The sequence below is a fragment of the Nomia melanderi genome, chromosome 1 (genome assembly GCF_051020985.1).
Source record: "Nomia melanderi isolate GNS246 chromosome 1, iyNomMela1, whole genome shotgun sequence".
Lineage (NCBI taxonomy): Eukaryota > Metazoa > Arthropoda > Insecta > Hymenoptera > Halictidae > Nomia > Nomia melanderi.
Genome location: NC_134999.1, coordinates 13,404,696 through 13,428,072, shown reverse-complemented (window position 1 = coordinate 13,428,072; position 23,377 = coordinate 13,404,696). Strand labels below are relative to the sequence as shown.

At 36.0% G+C, this 23,377-nt stretch overlaps 1 protein-coding gene across 1 annotated transcript in view; it reads left to right on the top strand.

The window, feature by feature from the left end:
• Positions 1-426: 426 nt before the first annotated feature.
• tup (LIM1_Isl and LIM2_Isl domain-containing protein tup) overlaps positions 427-23,377 on the top strand; it is a 62,054-nt gene continuing 39,103 nt past the window's right edge. Inside the window, exons 1-2 of the mRNA XM_031978133.2 lie at positions 427-469; positions 697-2,142. Coding sequence (XP_031833993.1) covers positions 2,004-2,142 — 139 coding nt within the window. The 5' untranslated portion in view covers positions 427-469; positions 697-2,003. The remainder of the gene's footprint in view (positions 470-696; positions 2,143-23,377) is intronic.

Sequence of the window (23,377 nt, the reverse complement as noted above, 5' to 3'; positions counted from 1 at the left end):
AATCGACGGACTGGCGAAAGAGGGCGAGATGAAAGAAGAGGTGATACGCGGCAGAGGAGACGGAACGTGAGGCGCAAGAGAAAGAGAAACGGTAGGAGAGTAGCGTAACGAATAGAGAGAGACGGAGCGAGGGTACGAATCGATTAGGTGTCCGTCGGCCATTTTGTTGGCGGCTCGAGCCGGCCAAGTGTCCCACGGCTGCCCCCAGGAGGCGTGGAAGCGACAGAGTCGACTCCACCGGGAGAACGAATGGTTCGACGTCGGCGTGGAAACGGGCCTCGCTTTCTCGCCATCGGATAGGACAGCGTCCCGACCACCTGGTGGGGGAATCTACCTCGGAGTGGGGTCGAAGAGGTCGACCTGGGTTGGTGGGGGACCACGGGCGGTTAGGTTGGGTACTATAGGAGCCTGACCGGCAGTCAGTGCCTCCCAGGGCCCCGCGCCGTCAGTTTCGTTGGTGTTGTGTCGTGTAACGTGTCCTCTCTTTCTCTCTTTTTTCTCTCTTTCTTCTTCTCTCTCTCTTTCTCTCTCTCTCTCTTTACTCCTCAACCCTCTCCTTTCTGTCCTCTTCCACCCCCTTTTCTCCTGGTACATACATATATGTATATATATATGCATACATCTATATGTGTGTATATATATTGTATATTTTTTTTGGTTTCGCCGCCACGATCAACGCTGCTCCCGTACCAACAGTGATAAGGGAATAATCGTACGCACACAATCGCGCGCGCGCGCGGCTCGTCGGCGATCCTTTTTGGTGACGGATGGTGCGTGTCCTGGGGTCCGGGACTAGGGTCGCGGATCCTGATCGGACTGAGCGAGAACTGGTCTCGGAAAAATCGGAGCTGATAGGGTATATTGTATTCCGTGGAGATCGAGATCGATAAGGAGCTAAGTTGGACTGAGGAATAGAAGATCGCTGGGATTAGAGGTCTGCGCAGAGACCTGGCAGGAATGAAGATCGATTAGCTTGGTGGACTGCTCGTTTGGGTACTTTTGAGGAATAACAGACGGTTTGTCTGTTTGTTTACTTGTTTCTATAGTCGAAGACATTAGTGTTGTGCGAGGATACCCTAACTGTCAGTCGCTGGATTAACGGAAGTTGAAGTGACAGTTGCTGCGCGAGGAGTCGGATTTACGATCGCTGGCAAGGATCTTGGTAGGAAGTTGATACGATTGCGCGGAGTATAAAACTCGGCAGTTTTAACTGTTTCTGGGAGCAAAGTGCGCGAAAGTTGAGTGAGGAAAACTGCCCGCGGAGGACGACGGCCGCCCGGAAGACCGCAAAATGGCGTGGGTTCCGGTGAACTATCGTTTTATGTGCAAAACCCGCTGACGCTGTACGTACATATTTCAGTGCGAACGCATGCGTGCAATCCTGGCAACCTGCGATGAACGTGAATAGAACGAAATTCGTGCGGCGAGCGATGTTCACGAGCCTCGAACGGCGTGAAATCACAGGATCCACGGAGCCGTGAACCGCAGCCGACTCACAGGAGCTTCTGGGTGCGGGGCTTGAGCTCGGGATACACGAGTCTTAGGGTATCTTTCGTCAAACCTTCGAAAACAGGGACCGTAATTGCTTCCACAATTCGAGAAGCAATTATCGGTGAGCTAAAATTCGTAAAATTGATAAACTCCTTTGCCCAATTGCCTGTAGGAGAGTGAGACTGGTGAACGATTGTGTCTCGAAAAGAAACTCCGATGAATCTGTTTGCAACTTCGAACTCTACTCATTGTTCACTAAATTTTATATGAAACTTAACGAGAAAGTATCAGAAGCTGCATAAATTGTGGTTGTTGCTCGATCCTGTTCGATCTTGTCCCCGTGAAATTTGCGTAGAAGAAGAGGGACTCGAGGTGTGTAACTCCGACCTTCGAGATCGGGGTCTTGTCAAGTTACCGAGAGAGAAGTAAGTACGACCGGCGGTCGTACTTGGCGCGAAGGCCTCAAGATTGCTCGAAAATCGTCGAAGGAGGTGCGAAGGGCTGGAAGAGCGATGGAAATCGGGGGTGCGGCGATGCAGAGGATGGGCACTGCCGGGGGGCCCGGGCCCCTCAGCCTTCAGGGCCCTCCAAGGTCAGTGAAAATCTCACCCGTTAACATACAGGACGAGCCCGGTGACCTCACTTCCCAAAGTACGTATAATGTCCGTTCATTCTTCCTAGTGTAACTGTTTTTTTCACTCGCTTTGATTCTCGAACGACGGATGGTCTGAGACGTGGCGGGCGAACGCTGGGTCACTTTAACCCTCGGTAAAATTTCCGTTGCCAGGAAGGAATTAGGCAGGAAATTTTCTAATTACTCGTTTGTTAACCGGTTGCTTTGGGATTTCAACGGAGTTGTATTAGTTTGAGTAATTTGTTAGAGAAAATATAATGGTCAAAGATAGATTGTAATTATAATTAAACAGACTAAATATAGGCTATAATTTCATAGCGATTTTTGTATCAATATTGAAACTATGAACTTTAACTTCTCTAATAATTTTAAGTAATCACTGATGTGCAATACAATTGTACATCAATGTTCAAAATGTTCATTATGGGTCTATCTTTACCTTAAGGGTTAAATATTCATAACAGAAGGATAATTATTTCAATTTCATGATTATTTTGCTGGTTTGATTAAATAAACTGACGGCGTAAAATTACTGCCGGATGCGCGAAATCGACGTTACTTTTCCGCGAACGGAATACACAGACTTTCAGATGAATATATTACGTTTACATGTAATTACATATGTATATAATTGCATAAATAGATAAAGTTTAATTATGTAAATATGCACATATTTCAGCTACAGCTGAGTTGAAATAATGTTGCATTCGTTGTACGATGATTAAAAACCTTTGAGTATCTTTTATTATAAAACGGAGACGGAGAAAAGTGTGAAATTATAACAGCATATCATATTTTCATACATCTGGAATTTTTCACATTTATATTTTTTTAGATAATACATTTTTATACGCTTGGTACATGGCTAACCATGATTCAACCCCATTTGTGAATTATTCGTGAAAGTTATAAACTCGTGCCGATTTTCATACCAATGCTCATGAATATAAATTTTTCTAATATTTATGAATAAACGAGAAAGCTAGTAATTTCAAATAATTACCATTAGATTAGGGTTTCTCGTACAAATTTAAGTTTTTCAGAATTTATTTGCAAACGTTGGGATTTAATAGAAACGTGCTGTATTGTGTATAAAATCGTTAGTCTGATAATTATGAAGAAATTATGGAGCTATTAATAAATTCTCTACCAAAATTGTGATCTGATACAGTTTGGTTAATTTCTGCATTAGTAATAGGTAAAAATTAGAGAAACGTCGGTTCCAATTTATTATTTCATCATCTGATCGAATAGAATGGGTCGCAACAGCCGTCGGTTACAATTTTTGCAATCACAATCAACTGATGCATCCAAATGCAAAACCAATTAGTACTTTTTCAATAATTACCTGTCTGATGTGCACAAATTTTTAAACTTCAAATCCTGTAAAAAAATTGCCTACCTGTATTGTGAATATTTATACATTCATACCTGCCACAGAATGCAGTAAAATAAAAATTGTAGGAAAATTTTATAATGTACACATGCCTGTTATTATAAACGTAATGAAATTACTAATACAGAAAATAAATAGGTATTAACCTAATTTCCCTTTTCGTAAGTTGCACTTCAAAATTAACCGAAATTAATGTCTTCAAAGAAGTATAAAATCACAGATTATCATCTAAGTAACGTTTTCACCCTGATGAATCAAAAACTGATAACGAAACTTTTCTCCTACCTCTATTTGGATCTGTATTCAATATAAACCTGCAAAGTTTTTCAAAAAAACCGAAATTTCGTGTGACAACAATCCAAGAATTCGAATTGCAATTCAATGTTGTGCAATAAATGAAAACTTTTAAAACTATGAAGTCACTGAACATCAGAAATTAGAGGAGAACGCAAATGTTCATTACACCGAGTGACAAAGTCGAAGACTCGAATCTCTGATTCACTGGCTCGTGTGCCAATTTCCTTTGCAGTTATCAACCGTTATCAATGATTAACGAGAAAAAGAATGTGGAAAGCGTTCTCGAAAAAAGAGGCAGACAATAACGAATGCACTAAAAAACGATCATTCATAGTGATCGATATTTACACGTTTTATTGGAATGCATTGTATTAGTTAATTTCTTCAGCGATGTGTATCGCGACGTTGGATGTCCGTGAATCCACCAATTAGGACATTTACCGAAAATTTTAAGGGGAGCGTAAGCTGAATATCTTTCGAATCAAATTTTGTTATTTTTACGTCGATGTATAGGCTATTATAAAATATGAACACCGTCCTAAATTTCTTCCGTTACCTTTTCCCGCAATTTTGCACCATAAGCAATTGAATAGAAAATGATCTATTAACTTCCAAGTAAAACTTTACATTTTCGTGAAATACGGACACTGTATGCTAACGTTGATGAGAAATCACAATATTATATTCCATTGAGATTGAAGTGTCTAATAGAAAATTTAATAATATTCCATCGAGACAAATATATCTTCCAATTTCACGGTTCAAGTTGACGTCAGAAAGTTCTTAGGAATATATATTTTCTATTATTATCTTAATTTCTGAAGTGTCCAGGACAGAAGTAAATTATAATCCGATCCAGTATCTTCATTGTAAAATGAAAATCGCACTCCGTATACCCGTACAAAATGAATTATCAATTTAATTATTATTCTTTATTTGAGTATTTCCTAATATTACCTCAATATAACCAATAACATAAAATAAAAAATGATAAATATTCACCAAATCATATTTCAGTGTGAACAAATTATTGAAATGTGTTCAAAGTGTCCGAATGATTACACCCCCATAAGGGGTTGAACCAATAGCAAACTTCCGGAGATTTCAAACTTCCAAAACTTGAAATACAATTCGAAACTTGACAAAATGTTAAAACCAACAATGCGTAGAACATTTTTGAAAGAATACAGACAAAACCGAAAGAAGTGAAACACAATGATTCGCAATAATCAAAGCTCACATATTTTATCAGAACACATTGAAGTATAATAACAATGTCTTTGTTATTAACATTATCATTTTCACCTTTTATTTCTTTATTACTTCTTTAACCCCTTGCCGCAGAATTTCCTTCGCGACCACGCCGTACTTACTATTAATAATTCCTCGGAAAAGCAAAGAAATGTTTTATTCATCGCAAGTGCTTTACTTCGAAGATAAAGACATTGAGAACAGCAAAATAATCTGTCACACCATTGTATACGATGAATACCATTGATTTTCATTAAATTGTTCTAAAAATCTTCACCGCGAGCCTCGTTGTGCGGCAAAGGGTTAATGACAACAGGGACCGTTCATTGTCGACGATCTGGCGCCCGCACGTGCATTCGGGAATCAGATAATTCGCTGACGCCATGTCTTTCTCTTTCTGCCGTTGCTGAATATGGAATATTCAGTAGCGTATAATACGACCTAACGATAAACTTTCTATCGTCGAACGTTACACCACGTTACGACGACTACTTTAACACGTATTTCCCGTGTCCCACGAGCGATCGCGGATCCCGTACGTCGATCATGATTACGCTGGCGGAAACACCAACATCCATGTGTTTATCTCGCGTAATTATTAAGTCGCCGCGTCGTTTATGAATAAAGCAGCGTAACGGTGCAAATCCGACTGCAATTTGTTCGCGCCATTTACGACGCGAAAATCGCCGCACGTGAGCGAACGGGCTGCTTCTTTCGGAAGAATGCGTCGCTGCTTCGAAATTCATTTCACTTCTCAGATCCTGCGTTTCTTAGGGGTTGTTGCATCTCGATGAAAAAGGATTGTAGGGTCTCATTTTATTGACTCGAAATTCATTTCCTTCCTAAAACCCTGCTTTTCTAAGAGTCGTTGTATTTGGAGACAATGGAGAAAGGATTATATTTGAGAATGTTTGTTCATTTGTGAAGGTACTTGATTAGATATTCAATGTTATTGTTAGAAATTATGTGATTCTAATAGGAATTTTTGAGTGATTCATTGATTCAGTTGGAAACGATGAAAGAAGATTGCATTCAGGAATTCGTACATTTCGTTGCATCGAAATTCATTTGATTTCTGAAACCCTACGTTTCTAAGGAACTGTTGCATCTGGAAATGATAAAAACAAAATTGTATTTGAAGATGTTATTCATTTAAGAAGGTGTTTTATTGAATATTCAGTGTTATTGTCTGAGAGTGTGTAACTTCGAGTAAATTCCGAAAATTCAACACAGGAATCTGCGTTTTCATCATAAATTTATCAGGACGAAGGATCGCAGCCATGACGTGACATCTTCTGCGTAGGGTGCAATCTCTGTATTCACGCAATTCCTCACCTTTGAGTACAGATGAACATTTCAAACGTGACCTTAAATCGTTTGAATCTTGTCGGTGCTGTCCTTTCGCCACAAGATTACCTTCCTCGCAAATGCGTTCTGCCTTTACTGTATTTCCAAGTTTGAATTCGTAAAGCACGAAAACCTGAATTTCACCGATACAAATCAGAGATGTAAACTCTACGTATCAACTGAGCGAGCAGTGCGTTCCAATCGCCATTTTCTTAATAATGGCATTGCACAAGATCGGACTCAAATTTATCTCTGATTAGTTTGCAATCACACGTATCTTTCTTTGTGCTCGCAATCTCATACGTCAGTGCGTTTTATTCGAAAGCAAAAAACGCCGTTGTAAACAGACACACGATGTTTGAGATCGGTTTCATTAAAATTTCATTGAATTTTAATGAAATTTCTTAGCACTTCGCCCAATACAAAAACTAATTTCTTTAGTTACAGTGAATCATTAAATAATTCAACGAAAACTTATATCATTTTTCTTTTGCCTGGAAAAAAGTGGCTTTCAAACATTATTGTGTTTTTTTAGAACGAGAAAAGATTCTGTGAAGAATAAGGTGACCTATGAATAAATTTCTTCTATTTTCTTTAACGCGTTATATAAAAATATGTATACATTTGTGAATTCTACTGACTCATTCAGTTTTACAGTTCTTTCTCGAACCTCTGTAATTACGTTTTTCTTCGCGGCAAAAGCATATTTACATTTTCGAGCTCGCATTTAAACAATTCCGCAACAATACCTGGATAAAGTTATAGCCGACGATCTTGCGGAATCTGAATAGAGTGTTCGAACAGATGTCCAACCACATCTATGCACGTTTTCTCAGTCACTTAATAAGCAATTGGCGAGTTGTATTGATAATATCTCGTGTAATAGCGATACAAGCTGCGATAATACACCGCTACACATCTTCTTGCATTGTCGGCAATGGTTTATGAAAGTCTAATTTAGTAATTCCCACGTAGAACATTGCGCTTTTTCTTTGCGAACGTTATCACGATCTAGATTGACACTGCATCTCGAAACAAGAACGTCGCGGAGTTCTTTTAATAAAATTTGCGAAAGCAATTTTCGAATATCGTATTCATTATAGAAACATACAAAATAACCTGATAAACGATATTTTCATATTATCGGTGTCCAAAGCTGTTAATAACAAAGTAATTCCTACGACTTAATCGCGAAATAAACCATAAGACAGGAGTTTAATAATCCAATAACAAAATAAGTACACCACGTAACCTCAGTTTATTTATTAATTACTTCAATTGATTTAATCATCCTGTTGATTTAATGAACAGTTGGTTAAACTTATAATAAATGAAAATAAAAGCAAATTTACCATCGTATATACGTGTTTGAATAGTAATTAAACAATCTGCATGATGCGAGTAGTTTTTGTATTGAAATTTTGTCTTATTCAACTTCAAAATATACATTCTCATACTGATATTACGCAAATACATTTCATATTCAAATTTTTTCATTTATTTTCCATAATTTTCGCATGAATCTATGTTGTAAAATAGTGTTCGTCAGCCTTTAACACGTTGATTGAAATGGTGACCAATTACCGGAGCCTTGAAATTACTTGAGAAGAATCACAAGAAACCTGACATCGGAACAAAATATTTAGTAACACGAGTAACTAAATAATAGTGTAACTAGAGAACTACGGTACCGAATCGTTAATAATATAGTCCAGTATCATACCATTTGCCTTTGTTATGAACAATTAAATAATATTATACGAAACACTAAAAATTCTCGTAGCAACAAAAATAATGAAAATAATAAAAAGAAATGAAAAGAAATGAAAGTTTCATTTCAATTCATTATATAGAAATAAAGTGTATTGAAGTTCATTTACATTGTTTCACTTTCATATTTAATTACGGAATAATAACCGATGACACGGGATAGCTTCTGCGTAAAATTGCCAGTCAATATTGTGTTATTAAATCAATCAATCGATGAATTTTCATTGTACGAACATTCGTATGCGACGGTAGGCCCGGCAGTTTCCAGCATTTCGAAAAACGTGTCGGTATCGGGATCGGTCGAGGTGGCGAGCCGGATTCGCGTGAGTTTATTTTTGATTACACTCAAGGACCGATTCGGCGGTCGGCTATTCGACGTTTAAGTAGAAACAAATGAAGCGAATTCGAAGAATTCGAACTAAGACCACGGTCTTCGGGGCTGCTCTAAATAGTTTTTCGAAATCAAACGCGACCGACGATCGACCCTATCTCGTTTTATTCTCCTCTGTCTCGCTCAGTTTTAGCCGACCAATGGGAGCATCACGACTCTCGTCTCGATTATCCAACGTTGAATCTGTCTGTTTCCTCAATTCATCTTTCTCGAAATCTTAACCTAACCATACTATTAATTGCAAAAATCGTGTGCTCCAAATAACCTCGTCAGGCGAGAGAACTACGAGATAGATCTTTAATTATGTAAGTTTCAATTACAAATAGTCAACGTTTGTTTTGCTTCGAAGATTCATTTATACACTATTTCTTCTGTAATGTATTCCTTCCTTTTTCTCTTGATATTCTATTTACACTGGTTAGGTAATTTTGATTAATCGTCTTGAATCGAATTGAAATCCTTTTCATCGGTGATATTGAGTTCCTTGTATACGATTCAATTGAACCATTTGATACTTCCGTATTCCCCGAATCGCGTTTAGTATTGAAGTGCAATTAAGGAAATTCATTATTCACAAAATAAATGAAAGAACGCTCGCTCGAATTAAATCTTTGATTTGGGTTAAATCGATCCGAGCCGAGGTTCGCGTGCAAGAATTAAATCCTCGATACGTTTGTTAATAATTCCAACCCGAACTATTGCCGTTAAATATCGAATTTTATTTAGCATCTAATTGAAAGCAGAAAAATAAATTAACTCTCGCGCATACGTAACTTACATATGTAGCTACGACTCTGTTTTAATCTCGTTATGGTACGTTAAACAGGTTTTCTTTAAAAACCGTGCAGTAGGCAATAGTCGAACGGTAACTTGTTAAAAATTCAAAGTCAACAGAATCAAACGGTCATGTCCGCGCAACTGCAGGGTTATAAATATTCCAGCAACTGCAAATTTACCGCGCGTCTGCGCGGATGCCAATTTAATGGTCCCGATCTCGTGCGATTAAAATCCGGAGTTGCATCTTCCACGCGTCCCTCGTCGGTCCGATGGAGAATAAAAAGAAGACTCGCGGAACACCACGCAAGAAACGGTACATTTTCAATTTTTATTTTCTCGTCGCATCGATGCGCCATCGCGCAGAAGGGAAAAGAAAAAGATGCGTTTGTGTAGCAGTCAGCCTTGGTTGTTTACACGTTCAGGTACACCGAGCAACGAGGCGAACAAAGAAAAGGGAACGTCGTTAAAATAAGATACCGCGCGTTACTAATTTACAGATTAAATATTTTCCACGGTGAAAATTGCATTTCCTTGTGATCGAAACCGAGCGGAACGAAAATTTGAGGCAACATTCAATGGAACCATACCGTTGCCTATTAAAATGGCAAACTACAGCATCGGATCGGATTCTTGGCTTGTAACTAGGATACGGTTCTGATAACTTGGATTGCCACGGGTGACTATGCAAATTCTTATTCTTATCACACGCATTCGAGAGAATCGAAGTAAAGATTATTCCCTGCGTTAGAAGTTGTAATGTGTTAAAAACAAAAAGAAATTATGATTAGTATTGTGCATTAGTGTCTTTCCTTTAGTACAGTTTGCGTCGGAATTTGCAGGGAATTATCATTAATATCAGGAATTATCATTAATAATAATATAAGGCTTCGTTAATCGGTTAAGAAGTCTGCTAGGTAAAGCCATTAATATTTATTAATGTGCTTTTTGTTTGGGCCTGTTTCAATGAAGTATTCCATATACGTGAGAGCTTTTGTTTGTTAGTAATTGACAGCGAAAGTTCTCAACTGTATTGCATATCGTCGTTTTCTTGAAAGGATTAAGAAATCATTTTTATCGAGTCCTCGAATAATTATCTGGCTTAATTTTTACAGAAGCAATGAAAATGGTCCGATAAATTGGATGAAAAATGTCGAATTTCAACATGTCCAATTTGAATTTTAATAAATGTCCAATTTCGTTACTCACGGTAGCGGTAAAAGTAAAGAATGTTTTCACCAGACAAAATGCAGTTTGCGTTGGTTTTAATTAACGACTCATACATTTGCATGATTAGACCCTGAAAGTTACGCGGTATCAGCATTCCGTGCATCGAAGACAACCACGACATTAATGGTAGGATCTCTCTCTTTCACTCGTTCTCACTCATTCGTTTTATCCCTCCGCCATACACCAACGTATATAATTTTGCCTAACGTAGGCTTCAAATATTTAAATGTCTGCCTTTATTCGCCCTTTATCTGTTTTCATTTTCGCTTCTAACGACCAGAATTTAATCTCGGATATATGGAAAATGGTAAAAAAACGTACAAAAATATTCGTGTCGTGGAAAATGATCTCGAAATTAAAATTTTTATAAGATAGTTCTAGTATTAGAGATTTTATAGAGTTCAGAATTTTCATTAACTTACAATTAAGTGAGTCATTTAATAATTCTTTAATTTCGATCATTTTAATTCAATTTATCTTCAGTGATTCTTTCAATCTTTTCTGAATCTTACGTTGAACAGTTCACAACTTTGTCGAAAAACAATATATGATATGAAGTTTTATTAAAATCCTTATTTAACATTGTTTTCTTATGGATAGAACAGGTGTTGAAATATAGATTTATAAATAATGTACTGGATAAGCTACTACGTAAATCACGTGTAAATACAGATAAACGTTGGCAAAACTAGATAAATAATGGTTTAATCTGCAATTCAATAATTTGTGTATAGCATTACTGTGTAGTAAAACAACAATATAATGAAATAATACAACGATCTTACAGTATTTACATTATATAAGCTATGTAGCTCATTTCCATAATTCATAAAACAATAATTTACTTTCATGTTCAATAATTCATCATACACTATTCATAGACCTTTTTAAAATTACAAATGGATTTTTGAATGCTAGCAAAGGCGTTATAATAATTAATGTTTCAAGGAATATTTATTGACGTTATCTCGCTGGTTGATTCGCTTTGCAGGTAAAGAAAAAAATTTTCCTGCATAATTTGCATCGGCTAAGAGACTTTACATATTTCGATAAACTGAGAAGGACAAAGTAGTCATACGCTATTAGTAAAATAATTTAAAACATGGATACGTAAATTATTTACATAGAAAGTTATTCTGAACACAGGTGTTCCCATTTGTTAACTTACTTTAAAGTCATACTTTATAACGGTTTGATTTGTAGACAACTAGTTTCTAATGTATCCCGCTTAAAATATATTTTTGCAACATTATGATATGGAATAAAATATTGAAAATATTATTAAAACAACGTTACTCCGTTGATGATGTCGATATAATATGTTTAGAACGAAATTCAGTGTGTTGGAATTTAAAAAATTCAATGTTCAAACGACACGTCTATGTTAGCGTATAATAAAAATAGATGCACGTGAAGTGACCGTATAATGCAATAGCATTATTGTTGCCGCGGTAAAAATAACTCGCAAAGTATACACCGCGCCATCTGCAATGCTTACACTTGTCACTTTTTTCACGGCGATGTCTTCAACGAAATGTTCTCGCTTAATTGTATTAACCGCTTGCCGTACTTTAACGAGTTCGACTCGCGACACAAATTTTGGACCAAACATAAATATCACGAGTCTGAGTTGAGGTGACAATACGAGTGAGATATCGGTCGCCATAATTATGGTTAAATGGTATGACAAGGAGTTAATGAAGTAAACCGTAACTTTTCCTAATGAGTCATATAGTCAGGGATTACTCTTCGATAATAATGCATAAATAGATTGTAAATGCATTCACTCATTGTTAGCTGGAACGTTAGCACATAGTTGTATTTATTTAAACTAGATAATAGTAACAAGACTTTTGAAACATTGTGTATCTTATATTAATGCTAGAACTACCAAATGGATCAAATTGACCCATTTCTAAATTATTCTTTCCCAATTATTAAAAAGATAACAGATACTTCTCTGGGAAATTACGAAAGAAATTGATCTAGTAATACGCAAATTGAATCATCAGTCAATTGAAATCTCAATAGCTGCATTCTTAGAGTTCCTATACAAAAATTTGAAAATGTCAATTTGACTGCTCGGTAGTTCTAGTGTTAACGACTCTATTATGTGTCTATTATGTCTTAATCAAACATTTTATCAGAGTTTGCGAGAGCTTTATATTATGTTCCATATACAGAGAGATATTGTAAATGCATAAAATAACTTGCACATTATTTTATAATACTTTTTCAATAGAAAATCGATCCCTTAATACGACGATGGCGATTTTCAGTGAGCTCAACTTATATCATTATATATAGAAAAACTTAGATATCATATTGTTATATAATATATTTTAAATAGATAATCTATTTAAAAAGTTTTTAAATACTGCGGTAATTAGCAAAGTTGCATAGCTAAGTGTCTTTATATAAAAACGAGATTTCTCGTTGCCGATACGCAATGTGTTAACATCGAGCCTAGATATAAATTAAAAAGAAAAGGAAATATAATAATTGTAATAGGTATATAATACGTCGAATATTTTCTGTAAAAAATTCAACCTTCATTGCAATAAATTATTGACTTACAAATTAAGACAACTATCTTTACATTTAGCGGCTTTTGAAGACATAATGCAGAGATTTAAATAAATTGGTTTGCAGAATACTGAGTACTTCGAACGTCCTTATAGATTCTGATAAACTTAAAAGCGTTTAAAAATGTAAACAATCTCTTTTTTTAATTTTCAATCGATTTATAACCTCGTTTTACCGCTAACCCAGCAAGACATTGAGAAATGAGAATATAGCTTCAAAATGTTAGCGTCTTAAAAGAATAGTTAAATAATTCCACGTTGAAAACGATTTGAATTCAGGCTTCGATGTTTTTGAAATGTTCGCAAATTATATTAGAACTCGCGTTGATTTTTAATTCAATAGTTGCATGCACATAAAAATTTGTAGTTGATGCCTCTTAGGTCTGTATGGCTTCTGTACGGTAAATTTACGTTTAATCTGGATTATATTTTTAGTCAGGTTTGCATGTGCACCCACATACTTTCATTGTAATTATTTAACGTCCGCACCTTTGTCTGTTGAGATCAATTCTCTCCGTGGAGGCACCGTGCCAAAACATATTCTGAACTTGCTTCAGTAGATCACATCGAGTCACGATCGCAACTTCATTTCGCTTCCCCTTCAGACAACGTTATAAAATCAGCATTACAAAGTATTGTGGAATCAAAGAAAGTTTTCGAAACAGTCGCGGCCTTCTATTATAGGAACCTATAATAATTTCTTATGAACAAAACAATTGAATTAGAAAAATCCAATGTTTCAAATGCATGAATGTAAAACAACAAGTCTTCCTGACCAAAACAATTCAGTCCTTCAAATATTTATAATTTCGTAAAAGGAAGAAGCAAATGATATAAAATATATATGTATATTAATATAAAATACATACAATAACAATTAGTACAAGATACAAAAGAAACATGCGAGAATTATTTCTACATAGTACTTATCCCCTTGCTTTACAATAACGTGTCAAATAATAAATCTTAAAAAATAAATTAATTCTTTTGTATTCAAACTAAACGTTATTCTTCTGTTATCAATTATTCTACTTAGCAATATATTATTAATTACTAACTTAAATCTATCGATCACAGCTGAGAGATAAATCATAGAACAAGGGGTTAAGCAAATATTGTAATTGAGAATAAAAGTGAACATTTAACCTTGAACTATGGACGTGTGATCTCACAGACCTCTAAATAAAATATTGCAGATTTTAAAACCAGTGAAATTTCCATTTAGTCGATACTATTGTTATGTACACACACTTAAGCAAGTAAAAACAAATAGATACCAAACACATTTCTTTATTATTCACTGCAAGCAAGAATATTTAACATTAATCGTTAATTTCCAGACTTCCAACACTTAAAGGTTAAATTGTCGAGAAATTCAAACTTCCCTTCGGGATGTCCTCCTAATAATCGTAGTCGTTTCGTGAAACGAGGCGAAGGCATTGATTAACATTAAAAGCAGGGGCTCCTACGGAGACACTGATAGATGTCTACGTGCGCCGATAGAAAAAGGACCCGGGTCTAATTCAATTGCAGGCCGCCGTTCCGCAAACACTCATGATAATTCAATCAAGCTCACCCCATCGAGTTATACCCATTCCTCCCTCGGAGGCGGCCCCATCCGACCAAGAATCCCGTAGGAGCATTGCGGAGGGTGGAAACAGCTTATAATCTCCGTACGAGAACATCTGCACTCTAATCGGCTGATGATTTCCACCTAGAGCACTCTCTCTCTTCCTTTCTCTCTGTCTCTCTCTCTCTCTCTCTCTCTCTCTCTCTCTCTCTTACTCTCCTTTTCTAACTATCCTAAATGTCCCCAGGATAAACGCTGCACCCTTCGATAGCAAATCATGCGGCTGTCTATGAAAATTTCAATTGGTGATTTGTCATTCGGAACCGATATACTTTTGTTATTCATTTGTAAAATGCAATAGGACGTTTTAGCAATTGTTTATTTTACATTATTTATTTATTTTACATTTTCTTTTACAATTATCTTAATGAATCTTAATGAATTCACGCTTCTAGCTTTTATAAAGAAATTTTAAGAAAACGGTTTAAGCACTCGGTAGTTCCAGTATTAATGTAGGACTTTATATGCATTTATTCCTACCGCCTAATAATTGTTTATGAAATAAAAGTAAAGCGGAAACAGAAATACAAGCAATGACAGAAACTGGAACATGTATTAATTGGACAGTATAAGAACTGATCCAAAGTGAAATTAACGAAGGAAAATGCAGAATTTTTAATTAAATTTTGAAACCGATCATTTGACCGGTCACGGTACATTTAGCGTTAAAGCGTTCGCGACTAGCGTAACATTTGTGATGCTGAACGTTTTGTGTCTTGCATAATGAAAGTATGTTAAGGGGTTAATCGTTAAGGAGTAAGCTAATTTACAAGGAATAATGCACGTTCTTGTTGGATTTACCAGTAACCGTACCAGTAATATTTAAAAGGAATTTAAGTACCTAAGTCTGGCAATTTTCGTCGTTTGAAATATTCAGGAACTGGCTGTACAAACTTACACGTGCAATTTTAATAGAACAAGTACGTTAATGGTCTGCTAATTGGAAGAAGAATTCGTGGGACTGTTTTTTTTTAGAAAGTCTGCTATTCCGGTGGAATGATGATCCACGTAATCGAATCTTTTTTCGGATACCATTGGTTCTGTTATTGAATTAAATCGTCTACCTGAGTGATGCAACTCGCCGAACAGCTCGATAATTTGTCTCTATCGTGCGATTTCGAAAGCCATTAGCATCTGGTGGAAATCGAATTTTCTTCGTGCAATTTGACAGATCGAGCGCAATTAAGATCGATCAATTTTCACTTTCCTACGGAAATTTTATGGTATTCTCATGAACATTATTTTATACAGGATAATCGATTCATTTAAAAAAAAAACAAATATTGTCATATTATATAGATTATAGGATTTACTAATTACGTTCGTACCAATATAAACACATTTTAATATATATATATATTGGTTCCTAATAATGAAAGATTAGTTTCCAAATAATCCAAATAAATCAAACCACGTTACAGCATACTCAATCGATTGGAAAACTTATCGATAAGATTTTAAGAAGTTTCACTGATGTCAGAGTAACGGGCCAACTTCCTTGGCGTTTTTATCAATTATAAATAACTACTTTTTCAACGATTAAAAACTAATTGCTAAATTTTATATGATTCTCCTGTTTATTGCATCAATTTAAAAGAAATTCGAGAGAAATTCTTCGATCGCCATGTATATGATTTTTTGCGTACCATAACGCCGGCCTGCGTTTCGAAAACCGATGTTGAACATGTCTACAAACGCAACTTTCTCCAAATGTTGAATTTATTCTTTCGATATCTAATTTGAATTTATACCAAAAGCGGTCGCATTAAAGCAAATACGTTACACAGCACCATAAACGATATCTTGGAAACTATGAAATATAAATATTTAACGTACAATCTTTTTTTAGAAAGCACAATACTCAATGATCAATTAATTACAGCATATATACACATGAAAGTATAATTAACCTAAATTAATAATACATTTATACAAGTCAATTAAAAATTCGCTATACTCTTACTGTAAAAATGAAATGTTCGCTGTATCTTTTATAAAAATCCTTACACTTTTATCATATTCCTTATAACATACAATAAACGATAATAATAAAACTATACTGTAATCAGTTTAACCTACCTACACAACTATCAGATGTACATACATCAGAATACGATTACATATCGATACGAAATTATTCAATTACATTGATATTTTAATTGCATTCACACAATGTCATTCGCGTTCGAAACGAGTTGCTATTACGACACCTGACCCTTCGCATTGGAAAACTTCTGAAACGCACGAATCATGGAAAAAAATTGATCGTGACGTATCAGCATCGATGACGAGATTCCCCAACCACTTATCGGCCAGTTAGTCAGTTCGACAGCCTGATAACAACGATGTTATCAAGCGTCCGATATTGGAAACACTTTTTTCCTTCGTTGCGGCGCGCCTTTGATCTGTGAAAAGCACTGATTTCTGTTCGGTTTTGGTAATACGCGAAGGATGTCATTGATCGTTGATAACGTTGTGTGCCGAGCGATTACACATTATGAATTGAAGAATGTGGTATTTTTCTCGACATTTCGGCCGGCCGAACGAAACGTTTCATTTCACCGTTCCCACTATCGATCATTCGATGCCGACTTCCGTTGAAATCTCTTTCTCGTAACCTCGAACGTTCCGTCCGAGAATTATGAGACTAATCGTTTTAACTGCTATTTCTTCTTGTTTACTCGCAATTAACCATACCGCCGCTTTAAATGACCAAGTCTGAATTCGAATAAATTTTTTTGCGCGAATAATTAAGTAATAATTTAACTCTCGTTGAACAACACCTCTTAGTGGAACTAATTAAAAATAATTTAGTTAACTGCGTTGTGTAACGATATACAATTTTTTGAGCGCGTCTTTACTAGAGTCTGTATCGATGATTAAAATGATGTCATAGCCGTTGTGTAAAGTTGAATAGTCATATTCGTTTAAGATGTTAGATAATATCCTAGTTTTCAATATTTTTCATGACGGTTATAGAATTGGAAGAGTAGAAGGTATATCAATGGTAATTTTGATTAACTACTACGGAATGTCTAAAATTCTAATATTATACATAACGTCTTATTATTGGGAATTTATTGTTCAACTGATAAAACTTCCGTATATTAATGTTTATGTTAGGGAACCAGTAGAAGGTACGTGATTGAGTGAACGCTGTTTTTGAATCTTCGAAGATTTAAGATGTAAAGTCAAGCAAGGAATTTAAAAAAATATTTATCAACTATAATAAAAAACTAATACAGAGAAGTAATCGGACGTGTCACATAGGCAAAAGGTTTTTCCAAAGATGACAACCAATCCCAACGACAAAACCCGAAAAAGTTTCATGTTAAAAACTGTAAATACATAATACTATAAAGGAAAATCTGCTGAAAATGATAGCTTCAACTTTCTGATCAGCGACTCTATCGTTAGTAGATGACTTGATGTCTATTGGGACGACAGAAGCAAGACGTGTCTTTCGCTAAGCATTTTCTTCATAATTTTGATCAACCAGTTAACTGCGTTTGACGAAAGTACACGTCATCTTAAAGCTTGAAACGATACGAATTCTTTCAACAAAGGAATTCTTTATTTCTTCAAATAAACATGTAATTCTCCTTCGTTTTGCCTTGGCTTTCCATTAAAATATACCATAGGTACATTCGTCCTGCGTTTGACAAGTACACATTTCATTTGATCATTCTACCGCATGCGAAACGAGAGATTTTTCAAATAAAATTCGACAGTTAACAGGTTAACACGTTAAACGCCACGAAAATCTTAAGCGTTTTCCCGTGGAGTTTTTCTTCTGTAACAAAGAAGAGCGGGAACAATTATTAACCCTTTGCACTCGCAAGGCGACTCTCAGTCACCACTTGATTTGACGCGGTAAAACTATAAAATCTGATATGTAATATTGAACTCTGCATAATGCCTTGATACGTGAAATACTGGAATACAATAGCTTTGTTCCTCAATGTATTTGTGATTTTCCTTCAAGTTAGTTACAAGAAATATTGCCTTCGTCTCGTCAAAAAGATGTTAACCATTTCTATTAAGAAACGCCCGAGTGCAAAGAATTAATTATTTGACGTTACAATGTTTGCATTACGCTATTATTAACTTAGTTACGTTATTAAACATTTCCATTTCACGTCGGTTATCTTGTATGTTACGATTGCTTTCTAGTCATTCAGGAGCGTCAGTGACCGACATGGCAACGTGTTAATAACGTGCAACCATATCAACAAATAGCAAATTAGTATCAAAAACTATGGAAATAATGAAAACTAACCAATCATACCCACATTCCTCAGCCTAGCATAGTAACCTCCCAGCACATTGCAACGTGCCCCATGAAACCTAGGAGTCGATACATCGCAACATGTTTCAACGTGTGTAGGGGACTTAAAGGAGTTCGGTGGCTAGGGCTCGGGGACACAGGACGGTCTACGGAGACGGACAACGTTATGAAATGGAAGGACAGTGGTCCGCGCTCGTTAAACCGAACTAATGATGGGACCATATCGATTCCGTGTCGTAAACCCCGGAGCCTGGCGCCGGCGTTAGGGCCCGGAAAGCTCGGTTTACAATCCGAGCAAAGAAGGTCGTCGCGGCTGACGGGAGTCTCGTGGGGCCTTCTGGACATCGTTCCCTCAAAACCAACCAAATGGCCCCCCTCCCTCCCTCTCTGCTCCCTCCCTCCCTTTTCCTCGTGCTCCACTGCCACGATAACCGTAAGCTGTAAAACCGTGTCGGAATACTGGTCGATGAGCCATCGCCAAGGTCTGCTTTTTGTCATTGGCGCTAATTTTGTAGAAGAATTAGGAAGCCGGACCCCTTATTCGAGGGACATTACCATGTAATAACACGAAACGCGATGCAACGACGATTACCTGACGCGAAATGCAATTTAGTCTCGGCACCCGTGCGTGTACGCGTTGGTCCCCTAGAGAAGCTGTTAGGAATGCGGACCTTGGTCAGTCTTCGTTTTTGCTCGTTGCATTTTCGATATTAATTTGCTGTAAACAATCTGGAATGTTAGATGCAGTGGACCAAAAGTATGAAACATTTGACGGATTGGGGCATTTGTTGAATCTATCGTTTTAGTAGACATCGAGTTCTTTTCTAAGATGTTCGTTACTCTTCGAAACGAATCTCTTGAGTTTTGATATTTTCGTTTGTAGCATTAATTTGCAGTGTTTAAAGTGAAAGATAGAGATTCTTTGTGTTCTGTGGTTAGGATTGATGTCAGTTTTGAGAAGAGTAGGAATGGCAATTAATTATGTCTTTTTCGTGGGCAATGTGGAGTTCCAGGGATGTTTCGATAGCATGAAGGTACTGTTACCCGTTACTCATATGTAAAGGAAATGTCAATATTAGTTTTGTATCGAAGGGAAGTATCGATATTAGTTCAAAATTGAAAGGATAGTATCGATGTCTACATGTGTCGAATCAATATTAGCAGGTACTAAACGTAGAAAACTTTCGATCAATCTTCTCAAGGTCAAAACTTAGTCATCATGCTTTTTGCTTATTTTTCTCTTATTCTACAACGTTTCAGCTTTCATTTCAAAGAAGATTCATCACTGTACCTTAATTCTATCAAAAGTTCTTTGACTTTTACGCGGAAATGACCGAATGTTTCCACTTGACGACGAACCGAGCATGATGGCGGACTCGGAAAATTCACCCGCGGCCGCCGGACGGCGGAACCGTCGACCGCGGTTTCTTTATGCGGACGCCTGTTTTCTCTTTGTCGGAAGTTCTTTTAGGAGAATTACATCCCTCTCGACGTTTTTGTAGAAAACCTGTTTTTATAAATTTGGTTTTATACAGAAGAAAGCACCGTTGTTTGTAATCGGAGGAATGCTTGTATACATTGACCCTTAACAGTTGACGATTTTGTTTAGGTAATATTCACCTCGACTATAAAATGTATAGTGATTAAAGGTTGAGGAAATATTGATAGAGCTTTTAATATAATAAAATAGAAAATATATGTCAAAGTATAGCAAATATAATCAATAGAAGTGGGAAGATATTTTAGCTTTTTTAATTGCAAACAGTTTGTGATAGGTGGATGATTGTTGTACAGTAAGTAGAATGATAAGAAATATAATTGATTTCTTAACATTATGTGAAGAGAATTTTTTGAAACGATATTTACTGAACAATGAAATGAAACTTGCAGACAATGAAATTATTAATGACAAGTATCATTAATATTTGTATAACTTACTGAATTCTATGTTATAAACAGCATATCCTCATTCTCGCAGGATGACAATAAACATCATTTTAAAAAACCGAAGGTGTTGTAAATGACCCAAAAGTTTATGGGATCATTCAACACCCTAACGGTCCTCTAAGGATAAATGACCGTTTTCGGCAGTGAGTCGTTTGAATGAAAGCTTCACTAACTGTTACAGGATAACATCAAATAATGAAATTCTTTCTTAAAAAATTTCCTTAAAAGATTATTCATGAAGGATAAATATGTTAACACAGTTTAATCATTTTTCCTCGATTGAATTTGGACATTTCTTACAGTTAATTTTATAAACCTTATTAAAAAAGTGGAAAAGTCAATTCAGAATATATGACTAAGCTTGGAAAATAATTTTAAGTTGAAATTTCATTTCGATACTTTCGGTAGAAATAGTGTTAAAGAAAATTTGACGAATATTCAAAACAACAGTTTCGTTGAATTAAACTTTATTACGCGTTAGATAATTAAACAATGAAAGATGAAAGATCAGTAATTAAAAAGAAAATCTTATTTGTGTGTCATAGTTCAAGTACTATCTTGGAAAACACGAGATTTCTTAACTAACTCGATATTTTAACCCTATATTTTGTAACAGTTAGTAATATAATATAATTCATCATTGTATAATACAATATACAATAGAATACGATAATATAAATCCACATTACAATTAACGTCAACCGAAGCGACTTCATGTTTGACACTCGATTACGCAGCGCATGGAATGGAACCAACAATAAATGATTATTTGAACGGTAAGTCGAGAATCTATAAAGAAGGAAACGGTCGAATCTCTTAATGAAATATTCCAATAAAAGTAATAGCGTAATGACCGACACGCGTAATTAATTAAATTATAAAAGGTCAGCGATCAAGCGATACTCGATTGTATATATAATAATCGATTAAAAGGTTATGTCTTACATCAGCCTCTTCAGCGGCGCGTATTTATATTCCGTTAGTTTCCTTAGGTATGCCTCGTTGCCTCGAGTGCCGAATTATAGCCCAGAGGAACTTTGAATCGGCCATAATTTTATTATTGCAAAAGTGTTTTTACCCTTCCGTAAAATTGAAACCACTTAAATATTTTCGTTTTATGCGCCGTATAATACCTCGAAAATGTTGTCATTAAAATATCATAATCCGCGTGAACGATAATCGCGTACTATTAAACACGGAGATGCGCGTTTAATAAATACTTACATTTTCTGCTTATTCGGGAATAGATAGGGGACAATATTACGCGAAACTATTCCTGCATTGATGAGAGTCGTAATGAGACATAGCAACCGTTAATTGTTATGGAAAAGCTCCGGGTAGGTACTTGAAAAGTCGCGTATTCAAAATATTCGAGCCATACCGCGCGATTTTCCCCTCGCCTCCGCAGCTGTGGCTTTCAGCCAGTTATACGGATCGTAAAATAATTATATTTGGAATTAGATTTCAGTTAACAAACACACAATTACGAAGCGGCGCGAACGAACGATTTAAGGCAATTGTTCTTAAGCGACGCAGCAGAATCACGGGACACGATCGGATCGTTTTTCATTTGCGCATTCGCATAATAATTAATATGATGATTTTAATGGACATTAGAAGGAAATAGTTTAGAAACTGTTAAGTCATTTCAGAAATTTTCGAATGCCTTTGATATTGTGCCAAGGAAGATATAAAGAATCAATGTGAAATTCTCATGAAAATTATAAGATATATGTACAAAGCCAATTATAATGAAGATTATAAAGGAGATAACATTTCTTTTTCTATATTAATATATTCTATGAGTTAAGAAGAAAGGAACGAAATTCTATGAAATTTTCTGTTCCATTCGTTTTTACAAGTTTATAGTCTATGAATAACTGTTACTCTACAAAATGGACAGAATCTTTTGAAATGACCTGGTAACTTTTACTTATTGAGATACTATCACCTATATTACAAGTTTATACTTTATTATGCAAGAAACGCCTAGCAATAAATCGAATTCAGCTTCAAAAGCAACGTTACTCTAGAACTCAGCGATCTTAGGAAACCGTTGAACGAGAAACTATAGATTTCCCGTTTTCCTGATAAACAAGTCAGGTGCGCCATTTTACATTGTTAAAGCAGCGATATATGGCGAGCAGGAGTAGGAATAAATCGCATGCGGAACAAGAATCGATTAGAATCGGCTCGGGCAAAAAGATTCGCGTAGGTCCACCCACGTCACGCTTATAAATATTAAAAAGAAAATTTGTATCGGTGTTTCTGCATCCTTATTTTAGGCGAGAAGAAAGAGAGAGGCAGTGAATTTCGTAAAAAATTTACGAACCCCCAAGGTGTAAT